The sequence below is a fragment of the Antechinus flavipes genome, chromosome 1 (genome assembly GCF_016432865.1).
Source record: "Antechinus flavipes isolate AdamAnt ecotype Samford, QLD, Australia chromosome 1, AdamAnt_v2, whole genome shotgun sequence".
Classification (NCBI taxonomy): Eukaryota; Metazoa; Chordata; class Mammalia; order Dasyuromorphia; family Dasyuridae; genus Antechinus; species Antechinus flavipes.
Window position 1 is genome coordinate 213084919 of NC_067398.1, and position 16692 is coordinate 213101610.

Sequence of the window (16692 nt, forward strand, 5' to 3'; positions counted from 1 at the left end):
AGCCTAGCATTTAATATCAGACCCATTCTTAATAATCTTTTACTCTCAGTAGTTAACATGTCTTTACCAGACCCCCAAAGAATGGCATGCCTGAGATATTTAGCAATAAAACCTCAACAGAAGCTAGCACCTTACTAGGAATTGCCACTAAGAATTACGTTAGGATGCTTTTAATTGTAAAGGATTGTCAGAATTGTAAAGGGTGTTAGGATGCTTGTAAATTGTATAATCAGTAACTGTTAAAAAAAAATCTTAAGACCCACTCACATAGACTTCTAATCATGTGATTCATTCTGGATGCCCCCAAATAAGTTGTCCTTTTAATTGTAAATGAAAATACAAGCAGGTCTCTCATATCATTACCTCCCTTTAAAGTATAGCTGATCATGAATAATTCTGGTAATCACACACTAAAGAGAGAGAAAGAGAGAGAGAGGGAAAAAAAGAGAGAGAGACAAAGAGAGAGAAAGGAAGGGAGGGAGGGAGAAGAGAGAGAAAGCTAAAAAGGATTATAGTTACAAACAACTCTCAATATTAATATAATTTTAGTGAGTTATGTTACTTTTAGAAAGTGGTTATGTGAGGGGCATTTGTTATTTAATCATTCAACTCTTCAGGACACCATCTAGAGCAGGGGTCCTCAAACTTTTTAAATAGGGGGGCAGCTCACTGTCTCTCATACTGTTGCAGGGCAGGACCATAGTAAAAACAAAAACTTTGTTTTGTGGGCCTTTAAATAAAGAAACTTCATAGCCCTGCGTTATTGAGGGGGATAAATGTTCTCAGCTGCCACATCTGGCCGTGGGCCATAGTTTGAGGACCCCTAATCTAGAATATTCCTCCAGCTCATTTTACGAATGAGGAAACTGAGGCAAACAGTTAAGTAAATGTCCAAGGTCACATAGCCAGTAAGTGTTGAAGGCCAGATTTGAATTCAGGAAGATGACTTCCTGACTCTAGGCTTGGTGCTTTGTCTACTGCACCATCTAGAAATCTTACTGTATTCATGGTTAGCATAAGTATAAGATAACTAAAGCACATAGCCAATAATTATTGCAAAAGATGAAACAGTAAATAAAAACTGAAAAATTTGAAAACATCCTTCAAATCAAATTATCATATATTTTGAGACCTAGTTGATTTCAATTCAAAGCTGTTATGTTTTGATGATGAATTAATGAATTCAAAGATTGATAAACAAAAATTGGAAAATATGCTTAAGTTTCAAATGAAAGAATCCAAATGTCTATAGACTATTCAGAAACCTTATACCTCACATATTATCATTATTATTTTTTCCCAGAAAAGAGTTGAAAGATATTGGATATGACAAACACCAAAATTTATCCTCCTTCCTTGCCAAAAAGGGAAAAATAATTAATCTTACAAAAAAATAAAAAAGAAACACCCTCTAATTACCAATGTAAAAGAACTTTAGAACCACATGTTGATGTGCAATCAAATAATCAACAGGTTCAAGCAAAAGTAAAAAAATCTACATTAAATTAGAGGAAAAGATAAATACGAGAATACACCATATACAACTCCAACAGCTTTAACCAAGCCAATTCAATTAAATTACAGATAGCAAAGACTGGAAAAGTAATAAAAAGACAGAGATAAACTTAAAAATAGCAATAACCAATGTCATTATCAAAATGAAGCATTTGCCAGCAAGAAGATTCAAAAGGCCCAGAAACTGCCATAGTTAACAAACATGGCAACAATGTTTTGAATAAGTAAAGCTAGATTATCAAAAATCATCTACAGATAAAATGACAAGAAGAAAAATACATATAAAATGGCATAGATATCAGTTTTTCTAATGACTCATTCTTACCAACAATGATAGCAAAATACATTCATTAAGAAAATTAAATTGATCTGATGAACGTAGCTCTTTTCAACAATGAGATGAGTCAAACCAGTTCCAATGATCTTGTGATGAAGAAAGCCATCTACACCCAGAGAGAAGATTGGAAACTGAGTGTAATTCATAACATAGCATTTTCACTTTTTTGTTGTTGTTGTCTGCTTGCATTTTATTTTCTCTCTCTTTTTTTTTTTTCTGGCTTGATTTGATTTTTCTTGTGCAGCAAGATATTGGATTTAAAATATATTTCTGCCATGTTTAACATACATTGGACTATTTGCCTTCTAGGGGAGGGGATGAGGGAAGAGGGGAAAATTAGAACACAAGGTTTTGCAAGGGTTAATGTTGAATTATCCTCTACCTTAAAAGTCTTAGAGAGATGGCTAGATGACTGAGAGTTTAAATGACTTAACCAGGGTCACATAACTAATATTTGTAAGAGCCCAAGCTTAAAGCCACATCTTCCTGGGCCCAAGGCCAGCTCTCTATCTGCTACTCTACATTACTATACAGAGTATAGTATAGTAAAAGGTTAGCACTGAAAACATAGACCTTTGCTTTCAAGGGAAGCTTTGCAATTTCCTAAAAAGCAATCCAAATTCTCCTTTTAAGCTCTGGGACCAACTCATAATTATTTTTGCCTCAGATATTAGACAAGCTCTTTGAAATGTTCATCCAACTTCATGTTCAAATTTCAGTTAACTGCCATTCTTTAATCACTTCTGTGACTCTGTCCATGTTCCTCCCATTAACAGTGGGCATCCCCCCCATCAATTGGAGAATGGCTGGGTAAATTGTGGTATATGAATGTTATGGAATATTATTGCTCTGTAAGAAATGACCAGCAGGATGAATACAGAGAGGCTTGGAGAGACCTACATGGACTGATGCTAAGTGAGATGAGCAGAGCCAGGAGATCATTATACACTTAGACAACGATATTGTATGAGGATGTATTCTGATGGAAGTGGATTTCTATGACAAAGAGACCTGAGTTTCAATGGAAAAATGATGGACAGAAACAGCTACACCCAAAGAAGGAACACTGGGAAACGAATGTGAACTATTTGCATTTTTGATTTTCTTCCTGAGTTATTTTTACCTTCTGAATCCAATTCTCCCTGTGCAACAGGAGAACTGTTCGGTTCTGCAAATATGTATTGTATCTAGGATATACTGCAACATATTTAACATATATAGGACTGCTTGCCATCTTTGAGGGGGGGAGGGTGGAGGGAGGGAGGGGAAAAATCGAAACATAAGCGAGTGCAAGGGATAATGTTGTAAAAAATTACCCTGGCATGGATTCTGTCAATACAAAGTTATTATTAAATAAAATTAAATTAAATTAAAAAAAAAAAAAAGTGGGCATCCCTTTCAAGGTTTTCTCCCATGATATTGTACTTGCTGATCTCATCAGCTTTAATGGATTCAATTATTATCTCTATGGTGATGATTCTTAAATCTATTTATCCTGCCAAAACCTCTATCTTTATTTCTAACTGCTTTTTGGAAGTAACTAGATGTTATCACAGACTTCTTAAATTCAACATGTCCAAAAGTGAATTCATAACTTTCCCCTCGAGTTCTCCCCTCTCCTTAACTTTCTTATTACTGTGGAGAATCCCACTATTGTCCCAATCACTCAGATTCATCCTTGACTCTTCACCATCTCATTTCACATATTCTCTCTGTAAGCCAAGTCCTTTCACCTATACTTTCATAACATCTCTTCTAACTATTCCTTTCTCTCTTCTGACACCACCACCAACACAGCCTAGGCCTTCAACCTTCCTGACTACTAAAATAGCCTGTTGTTGGTCTCTCTGCTTCAGCTATTCTGCTTGGTTTCAACTCCTTGTACATGCTTCTCCCAAAAAAAAGCTCATTACCTGAAACCTCACCATCTTAGAAACTGATTCACCTTTGATGCTTAATAGTTTCTCAGAATCCCAGCCGCCATTTCTTTCTGACTGCAAGACTAACGAACAAAGCAACCAACTTCTTCCAAGTCCTCCTTTTTTAAAGCAGAGACTCCCCCCCCATTAGTTTCATTTACCACAAGTTTCTCTCTCCTCCCCCTCAGACTACACCCCATTCAGTAACATTTTGTATATTGTCTTTCCCCATTAGATAGTGAGCTCCTTGAGGGAGGGGGTGTCTTTTTTTGGGGGGGAGGGGAATTATTTGTATCCCTGATGCTTAGCTCACTACCAGGTTCAAAGGAGGTGCTAATAAATATTTGTTAAATGACCAAATGGATAAACAGGCCAAAACTCCTCTTAAGGATTATAGCTCTCTTTTGGAAGGCTACTGACACAATCGGCACTGTCATCCACAAACAGAAGCATCTAGAGCAAAGATGACCAACTCACTCCTTGCCTGCTGCTCCAAATGAATTAAAATATAATTGGAAAATATTTAACAAAACAAATAAAAATATAACAGATAGTATTATCGATGGTTTTCTTACACTGTATGTGACATGAGTTTCTATTTGAGTTTGAACTCACTAATCTAAACGATCTAACCATTCACAGGGAATCCCAGTGGATCTCCTCCACCAGGGTGGGAAATATCCTTTGGCTAATTTAAGTATTTGTTTTCAACCTAGCTGGATGTTTATTATTGGAGAATTAATGAATAGAGTAATTTCTGTTGTTACATCTTCTAAGGAATTTTGAATGATCTTGTTCTATGGATAGGAGATAACCTGCTATAAAAGAATTTGTAAGGAGACATTTGATTTTACTGAATCAAATGCTTTCTCATAATTAACAAATAAACACAATTAGATCTTATAATTTTCTATATTTTCAGCTAATTGTGAGAAGTTAAAAGATCTGGTCAGTGCTTGATTATGTCTTGTGAAAGCTTACTTCTTCTCTACTAATATCCTCATCAAGGATGCCCTTGATTTACATTCTCTTGATCACTTCCTCCCCCCCCCCCCCCAGTACCAAGATTTTTTCCTACCTCTATTTTATCCTTTTCTCCTTCAGATAACTTATATACCTATTCAGTTACATCCTTATGTGCTCTTACAATTCTATCACCTCCAACAAGATCTCCTCTATATATTCTATATAGTTAGTATGAAGTACTGACTGAGGTACTTTCCGGGCTCTTTTTTTTCTTGTTGTGGCAATTTAGTGAGAGTGATTAAACTTCTAAATATAAAAACAATATTTATATCTTAAGAAATATCCTGCAGGTGGACACTAGAACTGAACATGAAAAAAAGAGGTAAGTGGACTGAATTTTAAAAATTAAATAGTGCTTTTAATGACCTCAAAACACTCTTTTCAATAAACTGGGAAAACATTCTGATAAAGGCCTCATCTCCAAAATATATAGAGAATTCACTCAAATTTATAAGAAATCAAGCCATTCTCCAATTGATAAATGGTCAAAGGATATAAACAATTTTCAAATGAAGAAATTCAAACTATTTCTAGTCACATGAAAAATGTTCCAAATCATTATTGATCAGAGAAATGCAAATTAAGACAACTCTGAGATACCACTACATACCTCCCATTGGCTAAGATGACAGGAAAAGATAATGATGAATTTGGAGGGGATGTAGGAAAACTGGGACACTGATACATTGTTAATGGAGTTGTGAATGGATCCAACCATTCTGGAGAGCAATTTCGAACTATACTCAAAAAGTGCATACCCTTTGATCCAGCAGTGTTACTACTGGGCTTGTATCCCAAAGAGATATTAAAGAAGGAAAGGGACCCGTATTTTCAAAAATGTTTGTGACAGTCCTTTTTATAGCAGCTAGAAACTGGAAATTGAAGGGATGCCCACCAAGTGGAGAATGGCTGAATAAATTGTGGTATATGAATGTTATGGAATATTATTTTTCTATAAGAAATGACCAGCAGGATGAATACAGAGAGGTTTGGAGAGACATACAGGAACTGCTAAGTGAAATAAGCAGAACCAGGAGATCATTATACACTTCAACAACAATACATGACGATCAATTCTGATGGATGTGGCTCTCTTCAACAATGAGAGGATCCAAATCAGTTCCAATTGATCTGTAATGAACAGAACCAGTGACATCCAGAGAAAGAACACTAGGAAATGAATATGGACCACAACATAACATTTCCACTCTTTCTGTTATTGTTTGCTTGCATTTTTGTTTTTTCTTCTCAGGTTATTTTTACTTTCTTTCCAAATCCGATCTTTCTTGTGCAACAAGATAACTATAAATAAGTTTACATATATTGTATTTAACATATACTTTACCATAATTAACATATATGGGATTACCTGCCATCTAGGGGAGGAAGTGGAGAGAAGGAGGGGAAAAGTTGGAACAGAAGTTTTTGCAAGGGTCAATGTTGAAAAATTACCCATACATATGTTTTGTATATGAAAAGCTACAATAAAAAAATAATAATAAAAATACTGTTTTTTTTAATACTGTTCTTTTGACAAAGCCACATAGTTATAAATGTTGAAATACTATAATTCTCTTAAGGCTTTATAAAAGTTGGTGTAATCCAAAGGGCAACAGAGAAACACGGAAGACAAAAGTAGACTATAACACTCCTTATGATGAGTTATGCTTAAGAAGTGGAATAAGATACTATTAAGAAAACTGAATGATTAGAAATGGAGGTGGGGAAAGTCAGGTATGAAGAACATGGTTAATAAATGTATAAAACAGCCTAAGAGCTGCACCAGTATTCTTGAAATGTTCAAAGACCCAAGGGAAGGCAGCTTGCCGAGTAAATCCTTTGTGGAAGATCTGTAGGAGAATATGGACAAAAATCACAAGAACAAGTAGAACTGGGTTATAGTCTACAGTGAAGAAGAGAATACCCACACTGATAAGATTATGAAAGTCTAAGTACAATAAACTAAAATTATCTATCATCAATGACAAAAGGAGTGTTCTACTTAATAAACCCGTTAGATTAATGAATAGTGTTGCTATATAGAGTCTATATATACATTAATAATATCAAAGAATTAGATTAAGATTGTCTCAACTTCCAAAGATAATGTGTTTTAAAAATTAATGTTTCAGTTTATAGGAACTTAGTACATTCTCCCCTAAGAAATTTTTATATTATAATTTCTGTAATTTATAATTTCTATAAATAACAGGTTCCCACAAAACCCTGCTAAACACATTAAATAACTCAACTACTCTCCACTCAAATCCTATTAAATACCTCTTTGTGGCATAGGAATACCCCTGGATTCTCAAAACCTACATAGACTCTAGCAAGTGTCCCCCACCATGAGAAAGGGACTTCAATATATCATTTGAGGTCTGGTTTAAATTTTGGAATTTATAAGAAAATTTGCTATTATATGATTATTTTGGCCACTATAACATATGAGATATGGAGAGACTGTAATCTGCTTAAATGTACAAAATATCCACAATGAATGAATTCATGGATCTTTAGAATTATAGCTGAACCACAGAGTACTAACCACACTGGAGTCCCTCTGAGGGCACAAATAAGTCTGGTGCTAACAGAAGGAAAGGTTTCCAAAGCAATATAAGTGCTGGGACATATGTGTCCATATGTGGAAGCATGTGTCTATATATGTGTGAGTGCACCCTAAAATATGAGCCCTTTGAAGGTAGAAGTATATATTTGACTTGCTTTATATCCCCATAGCCTAGCACAGTGCCTAACATATAAGTGCTTACTTAATAAATGCTTTATTGACTGATAAACAGCTGTTCGTTGAAATCAATGTGACACTTATCAAGTATTTCTAAGATAAAAGCTACATGTGAAATAAAATACTACATATGGAATAAAAAACTATAATGATTACATATTGAATCTTCCTTTGAAAATTTCAAAGAACATTTGTGTATTTAATAATTTCTTCTATAAAAAAAAAATTTCTCCTCTAACATCTCTTTGTAAAGAACCACAGACTAAAAAATACCCAGATATATGAAGGACACCATATGTCAATGATACAGAAATAATATTCTGAAAGTTCTTCATTCAATGATATTCATTCAGAATCTTCTGAATTGCTAGAATCTTTTTCTTTCCTCTTTTTCTCATTAATAATCTCAGAACAGTCTTTTGAATTTTAAGAAACTTTTTACTAAAAACGCAAGCCTTACCTGAACTCGATGTAGTTCTTCTTGCCCTCAAAATTGGATAGCTTCCAACCTCTAAAGATTTTGTTAAGTCAAGATCATGTAAAATCAGAAGATAACCAGAAGAGGTTGAAATCAGCATTTTGGAACAGTCTGGCGTTAACCTCATCCGCATAAGAAAGCGTGTATGAAAGAATTTCTTATGTGGGCATCCATCTTCTGTGCACCTACAGATAAGAAGCAGTAGTCATTTAATAATTATTTCTCCAAATAATTACTAAGCACTGCATATAACTATTAGCTAAAAAAAAAAAACCTAATCTAATTATAATACATTTCCCGTTTGTCCAGAATAGCTGGAGAATGAAGAACAGAGTATACTTGTGGCATTCAAATCCATGACTACCATCATGCAGTAGATGATGGTTTTATGAACTGCTATGTCCAGAACTGATCTGTTGCCTGGAGGCCAATTCTTTCTTACATGCTTCTCTATATCACATGAGACAAAAAAAATTGTTGCTAACTTGTATCTAAAGTACTAGTACAGACCTTGAGGACTCAGGGTCACTTTCTTGCCAGAATGAGGCATTAGGATAAGACTTTAGTGGAGGACACACTACATACAGCACCAGTTTTCTAATATATGATAAACTATACAAACTATAAGAAAAATAACAATACTTCTTTGAAAATTGAGAAGACATTTGAAATCTTATTTTTATTTAAGGTCTGTTATTATGAAAATTAATTATTCATGTGGCACGTAAAAGGTATAGATTATAATGAACCTATATTATGCTTAAAATACTCAAAATCGCCACCTTTGTATTTTTTTAAATAAATATAATAACAATTTGATTATTTGCTTTCTGGGAAAAGTTTTATGAACTTTCTACTTCTTTGAATACTAGATAAACAAGTTTATTAAACACTTTTTATTCCTTATCCCATCAATGAAGAAAAACAATCTTCAAATAGCACAAGCAGTAAGGAGAGTAGAAACCAAGAGAGCCTAGAAATTGCTTCAGCTAACAAAAGCTTAATCTCTTTGACAAGTGGAAAGATGCCAGGAAAAAACAACAATTTTTTAGCGTAAGTTCTTACCATGGATTCAGGAGATATCTGGACTCAGGAAAAAATTATATCTTTATTTCAACATAATTGGTTTCCTTTGTAATCCTATACATTTTATTTGGGGGGCAGTTAGATGGCACAGTGGATACAGAGATAAATCAGGAGATTTATCTTCCTAAGTTCAAATGTAGCCTCAGACACTTATTAGCTATGTGACCCTGGGCATGTCACTTAATTCTGCTCACCTCAATTTTCTCATCTGTAAAATCTTTGAATTGGTGAAGGAAATGGCAAACCATTATCTTTATAATGAAAACTCCAAAGAGAGTCACAAAAAGTTGAACACAACAGAAAAATGACTAAACTGAAAGATTTTATATATTTAAAAACACTATTGTGAGAAGGGATCCATAGACTTCATCAGACTGACAAAGAGATCAATAATACAAAAAAAGGTTAAGAATGCCTGCATTAGATACAAAATAAATCCCCATAAATCCTCAGCATTTTTATACACCACCAACAAAATCCAAGAGCAAGAAATACAAAGAGAAATTCCATTCAAAATAACTGTTGATAGCATAAAATATTTGGGAATCTACCTACCAAAGGACAGTCAGGAATTATTTGAGCAAAATTACAAAAAAGTTTCCACACAAATAAAGTCAGACTTAAATAATTGGAAAAATATCAAGTGCTCTTGGATAGGCCGAGTGAATATAATAAAGATGACAATACTCCCTAAACTAATCTATTTATTTAGTGCTATACCAATCAGACTTCCAAGAAAATATTTTAATGATTTAGAAAAAATAACAACAAAATTCATATGGAACAATAAAAAGTCGAGAATCTCAAGGGAATTAATGAAAAAAAAATCAAATGAAGGTGATCTAAAACTATATTATAAAGCAGCAGTCACCAAAACCATTTGGTATTGGCTAAGAAATAGATTAGTGGATCAGTGGAAAAGGTTAGGTTCACAAGACAGAATAGTCAACTATAGCAATCTAGTGTTTGACAAACCCAAAGATTCTAACTTTTGGGATAAGATTTCATTATTTGATAAAAACTGCTGGGATAACTGGAAATTAATATGGCAGAAATTAGGCAAGGACCCACACTTAACACCATATACCAAGATAAGATCAAAATGGGTCTATGACCTAGGCATAAAGAACGAGATTATAAATAAATTAGAGGAACATGGGATAGTTTATCTCTCAGACTTGTGGAAGAGAAAGAAATTTGTGACCAAAGATGAACTAGAGCCCATTACTGATCACAAAATAGAAAATTTTGATTATGTCAAATTAAAAAGCCTTTGTACAAACAGAACGAATGCAAACAAGATTAGTAGGGAAGCAACAAACTGGGAAAACATCTTTACAATTAAAGGTTCTGATAAAGGCCTCATTTCCAAAATATATAGAGAACTGACTCAAATTTATAAAAAATCAAGCCATTCTCCAATTGATAAATGGTCAAAGGATATGAACAGACAATTTTCAGATGATGAAATTGAAACTATTACCACTCACATGAAAGAGTGTTCCAAATCACTATTGATCAGAGAAATGCAAATTAAGACAACTCTGAGATATCACTACACATCTATCAGATTGGCTAAGATGACAGGAAAAAATAATGATGAATGTTGGAGGGGATGCGGGAAAACGGGGACACTGATGCATTGTTGGTGGAGTTGTGAACGAATCCAACCATTCTGGAGAGCAATCTGGAATTATGCCCAAAAAGTTATCAAACTGTGCATATCCTTTGATCCAGCAGTGTTTCTATTGGGCTTATACCCCAAAGACATACTAAAAAAGGGAAAGGGACCTGTATGTGCCAAAATGTTTGTAGCAGCCCTGTTTGTAGTGGCTAGAAACTGGAAAATGAATGGATGCCCATCAATTGGAGAATGGCTGGGTAAATTGTGGTATATGAATGTTATGGAATATTATTGCTCTGTAAGGAATGACCAGCAGGATGAATACAGAGAGGCTTGGAGAGACCTACATAGACTGATGCTAAGTGAGATGAGCAGAACCAGGAGATCATTATACACTTCGACAACGATATTGTATGAGGATGTATTCTGATGGAAGTGGATTTCTATGACAAAGAGACCTAACTGAGTTTCAATGGATAAATGATGGACAGAAACAGCTACACCCAAAGAAGGAACACTGGGAAAAGAATGTGAACTATTTGCATTTTTGATTTTCTTCCCGAGTTATTTTTACCTTCTGAATCCAATTCTCCCTGTGCAACAGGAGAACTGTTCGGTTCTGCAAATATATATTGTATCTAGGATATACTGCAACATATTTAACATATATAGGACTGCTTGCCATCTTGGGGGGGGGGTGGTGGTGGAAGGAGGGAGGGCAAAAAATGAAACATAAGCGAGTGCAAGGGATAATGTTGTAAAAAATTACCCTGGCATGGATTCTGTCAATACAAAGTCATTATTAAATAAAATAAAATTTAAAAAAAAATGCCTGCATTACAAAATGAAACAAACAGAAACAGAAGCACATTATAGAAAGAACAATAGTATAATGATCAATTGTGAAACTCTTAGCTACTCTAAACCATACAATGATCCTACATAGTTTCAAAGGACTCACAAAGAAAAATGTTATTTACATCCAAAGAGAAAATTAAGAGATTCTGAGTACATACTAAAACATACTTATTTTACTTTAAATTTTCTTGGTGTTTTTTGAGAGGCAATATGATTAACATATAATTATGTTTTATATGATTTCACACATATAATTGATAGTATATTGTTTGCCTTCTCAAAGGATGGGGAGGAACCTGAAGAGAGGAGAGAACTAGGAACTCAAATTTTAAAAAATTAATGTTAAGACAAATAAACTACAAAAAAAAAAAAAAAGCCTGCATTTGAGAACAAACTCATTTGTCAAACATTAGAAGAAAGTAGAAGACATTATCATTTTTTTAAAAACAGTAAAATATAATAAAGGGGGAAATGAGTCTATTAAAAAAGATTAGCATAGGCAAAACATTCCAAGCACATTTAATCTCAAAATTACATGGAAGAAACAACAGAAAAGAATTAGAAGATATTAGTCAGTGTGTCTCTATTCATCTATTTTCATCATCAAGGACAGTAGAAAATCCATATGGCATCCAATGTGTTGTGTGAGAAAATGGAAATAGCATTTAAAAACATTAATTTAAGGAATTGCTAAGCCTAACTAACCACATAACACACACAAGAAATCTGTGCTATAAGTATATGATGGGTAAAGGTGCTATTTTCAAAATATTCAAGAGGAAGAAATTCCAAAAAATATGAAAAATATCATACATGCAAACATCCTCCATTCCCCTCAAAAACAAACAAAAACAACCAAGTACTAAGAAAAGAGCAGCAAATACTGAAACATAAGCTGACTTTCTCATCTCTATAAAATAATGACACTGGGCCACTCAATGGATAATTTTGATTACATATACATGACTGAAAATTTTTTTGCTATAACAAATGCAATAGTTACAATCTTAAGAGGAAGACTTAAATGAGGAAAAAAAAAGTCTGCACTGAAGTTCTCTGAGAAAGGTTCTGATATGCAAGATGGAAAGAGAATGTTAATATTTACTTAAAAACTGCCATTTCTCTGTAGAAAAAAAGTCCAGGGGCACAAACAGACAATCCTCAAGTAAATAAAAGCAACTATAAATAATATGGGAAAAAAATACCCCAAATCACTAAATAATAAGAAAAATACAAGTTCAAACAATTCTAAAGCTTACCTCACACAAATCAGATTGGTGTGGAGACAACAAAACGTTTTTATACTAATACACTGTTGGAGATGCTGTGAAGTGGTCGAGTTATCCTAGAAAACAATTTGGAACTATATCCAAAAAGTCACTAAGCTGTGCTACTCTTTTAGTTAACTATAACTAGGTTCATGTCCCAACAAATCAAAGACAAAGGAAAAGGATCACTTTGGTGTACAAATAACAGGAAAATTGAGGAATGGTTGAACCAAAAAAATAGCAAGAATTTAACAAAATATTACTGCACCCAGAAAAAGAGATTCAAAGAAACTTAGGAAGATTCGTATGAATTGATGCAGATTTCAGTGAGAAGAACCTAATCACACACACACACACCCCAAAACAAAAACAAAAACAAAAACAAAAACAAAACAAAAAAAAGAAAGAGGAAAACAATTGGGAAAAACTTAAGAACTCTTGGGCAATGCAACCAAAAATCACAACTTCAGAAGACTGATAAGACAATCCACCTCTTGGTAGAGAGATAGTAGAATGTAGATATAAAATGAAACATGAATAAGATGTAAATTTTTAGATTTGTCCAATGCAACACAAATTGTTTTTGCTTAATTTTAAGCTCATTTAATACAAGAGAAAATGGGGAGGGGAAATGAAGGAGAGGAAAAGAGAAAGAGACAAAAAGAGAGAAAGAAAAGACAGCATAGTGAGGCAATAAAAATTAAAAAAAAAAAAAAAACACCATAGAACAACTCAGAAATATACAAAAGAGAACAGAAAAATGTTCAGAAGAGGATAAAGACAAGGAGAGAAATGCTGGTTATATCCCATAACATTTAATATATATTTTCAAAAAGCAGCACTGTTACCAATTAATTTCATATAACTCACCTTTTTTTGTATATATAGATACTGATGTTTATCAATGATTTTCTAATCCATGATAATTTTTTTAAACAAGTGAAACAAAACAGTGAGAGAATTACCAAAGATATTAACAATGCCATATAAGGTAGTAGCATCAAACACAAATGGAAACAGAGGCCATTGCATCCTATCTAATGACCTCTGCAGGTCATAATATAAACATCTATGTTCTACCATATTTTTAATTATTTTGTCAAATATTTTCAAACTGTATTTTAATCTTGTTCAAGGCTGCACTAGAAAGTGTTGCAGAGCCCTATATTTAACACTTCTGATGTTGGATATTCAGCATAAAATTCAAAAGGAAAAATACTCTATATAGATAATAATATAGATAATAGATAATTCTCCTAATGCTTCTATTTACAAATTTTGATTTGTAATTTGTTTCATAATTTTATCAAGCACTAAATCACTACAGGGTCTCTTCAATAAGATTCATTGCAACTCAAAAGAAACTAGTCTAACAATAAACACTGAGAAATTCAAAAAGATTAAGAATACATTTTGGATTTTTTATGTAATAGAATAGACAGCCTGAGTTTTATTAGTTCATGTCTGTGTGGGGATGGGAGGAAGTATAGTAGAGAAAAAGTAAAATTGACACAGAATAAGCTGGATTAACTATGCAGCATTTTCAATGATCACAATTTTTATCCCTGTAGCTAAAAGCCCATCTTTTTAAACATCAATATTTTCTACATAATACTCTATGGCTATGAAAACATGGAACACAGTGACCTCAGTAAAATCAAAATTCCAAGTGACCCAAAAGGTACCGAGTGACAAAAATCATAGTGGGTATACCATCCTATTAGTCAATGATGATTTGAACATAAAATTGGAATAAAATCAAGATCATATATAACTAGAAAAGAGGATGGGAATTAAGCACAAGAAATACATGGACAGCTTGAATGCTGCAGTGGTATTCATAAAATATTGCTTGGGGAAGGTTTTGTGCCTTTTATACAAGCTGTTAATTGTTTTTCAATTCTTTTTCCATAACTTTCATTTCATTTCTTATTTTTTTTCTAGCTCTCTCATTTTATTTAAAAATATTTTATATAAAATTATCAAACTGTGCATACCCTTTGATCCAGCAGGGGTTCTACTGGGCTTGTATCCCAAAGAGATCATAAAAAAGGGAAAAGGACCCTCCTGTGCAAAAATGTTTGTGGCAGCCCTTTTTGCAGGGGCAAGAAACTGGAAACTAAGTAGATGTCCATTAGTTGGAGAATGGCTGGATAAGTTATGGTATGTGAATGTTATGGAATGTTATTGTTCTATAAGAAACGATTAGCAGGATGATTTCAGAGAGGCTTGGAAAGACTTATGTGAACTGGTGGTAAGTGAAATGAGCAGAACTAGGAGATATTTGTATATGGCAACAAGAAGATTATACAATGATCAATTCTGATAAACATGGCTCTCTTCAAGAAACGATTCAGGCCAGTTCCAATAATCTTATAATGAAGAGAGCTGGAAACTGAGTATGGATCACAACGTAATATTCTCATTCTTTTTGTTGTTGTTCGTTTTCATTTTGTTTTCTTATTCATTTTCTTTCCTTTTTGATCTAATCTTTCTTATGCAGCAAGATAATTATAAAAATATATTTACATATATTGAATTAACATATATTACATATATTGGATTACTTGCCATTTAGGGGAGAAGGTGGGGGGAAGGAGGGGAAAATTTGGAACACAAAGCCATGCAAGGATCAATATTGAAAAATTATCCATGCGTATGTTTTAAAAATAAAAAGCTTTAATAAAAAACATATTTTATAACTTTTTTAATCTTATATTTCATCTATTCTAAGAATTCCAGTTAAATTTATGGTTGATCTGTGTTTTTTCTGAGGCTTTGCTTATAGATGTTTTATAGCACAATTCTCTTCTTTTGGGTTTATGTCTTCAGCATCACCATCACCACAATAGCTCTTTATGATGGGATTCTTTGTCAGTTTGGTCATTCTTCAACCAATTTCTTGACACTGGACTTTAAATTAGGTTCAACATACTGGTAGGAATGTCTGGGCTAGTCTTCCTACTACTTTCTTGGGGTACTAGGTATTGTGTTATTCTATGTTTTCAAAAAGAGCTCAGATTGAAGCCCTGAAACTTCCACTATTTCCAAAGTATTTTATGAACCAGAGAAAAGTCTAATTTCTGTCCCTCTGCTGAAGGCTTTTCAAATTCCTGACTCAGATATTGGGTTTGCCCCTGGCTGGAGTTCTAGTAGACTGCTGCCGGAATCAGCCACCATAAGCTATGTTGGAAAGCACTGCTGGTTAAGAATGATAAAACTACAGGCTTTCCTTTGGTCTGGCATTCTTGACTTAGTTATTCCATTGTAGGTATCAGAATGGGCTGGAAGCTAGAAGTAAGATCTCTTCTCTACTGCGTGGCTCAGAGCCACACAACAATTTTCTGTTTCTAAACTTGTTCCTTTCTCTATATAACAGAGAATTGCTCCTCACTTTGAAATGCCATCTCCAGGCACAGGTCCCTTCTAACCACCTTGGGATCTGCGATCTGTAACTGAGTAATGAATGCCTGAGCTGTCAACTGGTACCTGTTCCTGATCCTACACAAGTTTAGGTCCCTCTGAGAGGAATCTGAGACCTCTTGCCTTGGTGCACAGCCTTTTTCTTCTCCTCACAATGGAATGCTCCAAAGCAAAATTCTTCTGGTCAAACCCTATCTTCAAATATCTGCAGACCTCACTGTCTCCTTATACAGACCTGGGCTGAAATATGACTCACTGTGATTTTTTTTTTCCCCTTGAATTTTTCATCAGGACTCAATCTAGTGAATTTTCTAGATCTGTATGGAAAAAGGGGGTGTGTGGGAATAGAAAGATTTTGCTATACTTAATCCTACTCCTTGATAATCTTCTATTCATGAAATATCTAAACAAT

The 16692-nt window shown here is 33.8% G+C and overlaps 1 protein-coding gene across 2 annotated transcripts in view; it reads right to left on the reverse strand.

Annotated features, from left to right (window-relative positions):
* DCAF10 (DDB1 and CUL4 associated factor 10) overlaps positions 1 to 16692 on the reverse strand; it is a 67381-nt gene that overhangs the window by 21479 nt on the left and 29210 nt on the right. For both annotated transcript variants that reach the window (XR_007953421.1, XM_051995829.1), the window contains exon 4: positions 8004 to 8206. Coding sequence is in view for 1 of the 2 variants with exons in the window: in XM_051995829.1 (XP_051851789.1) it covers positions 8004 to 8206 (203 nt within the window). In the remaining variant the exon portion in view is untranslated. The remainder of the gene's footprint in view (positions 1 to 8003; positions 8207 to 16692) is intronic.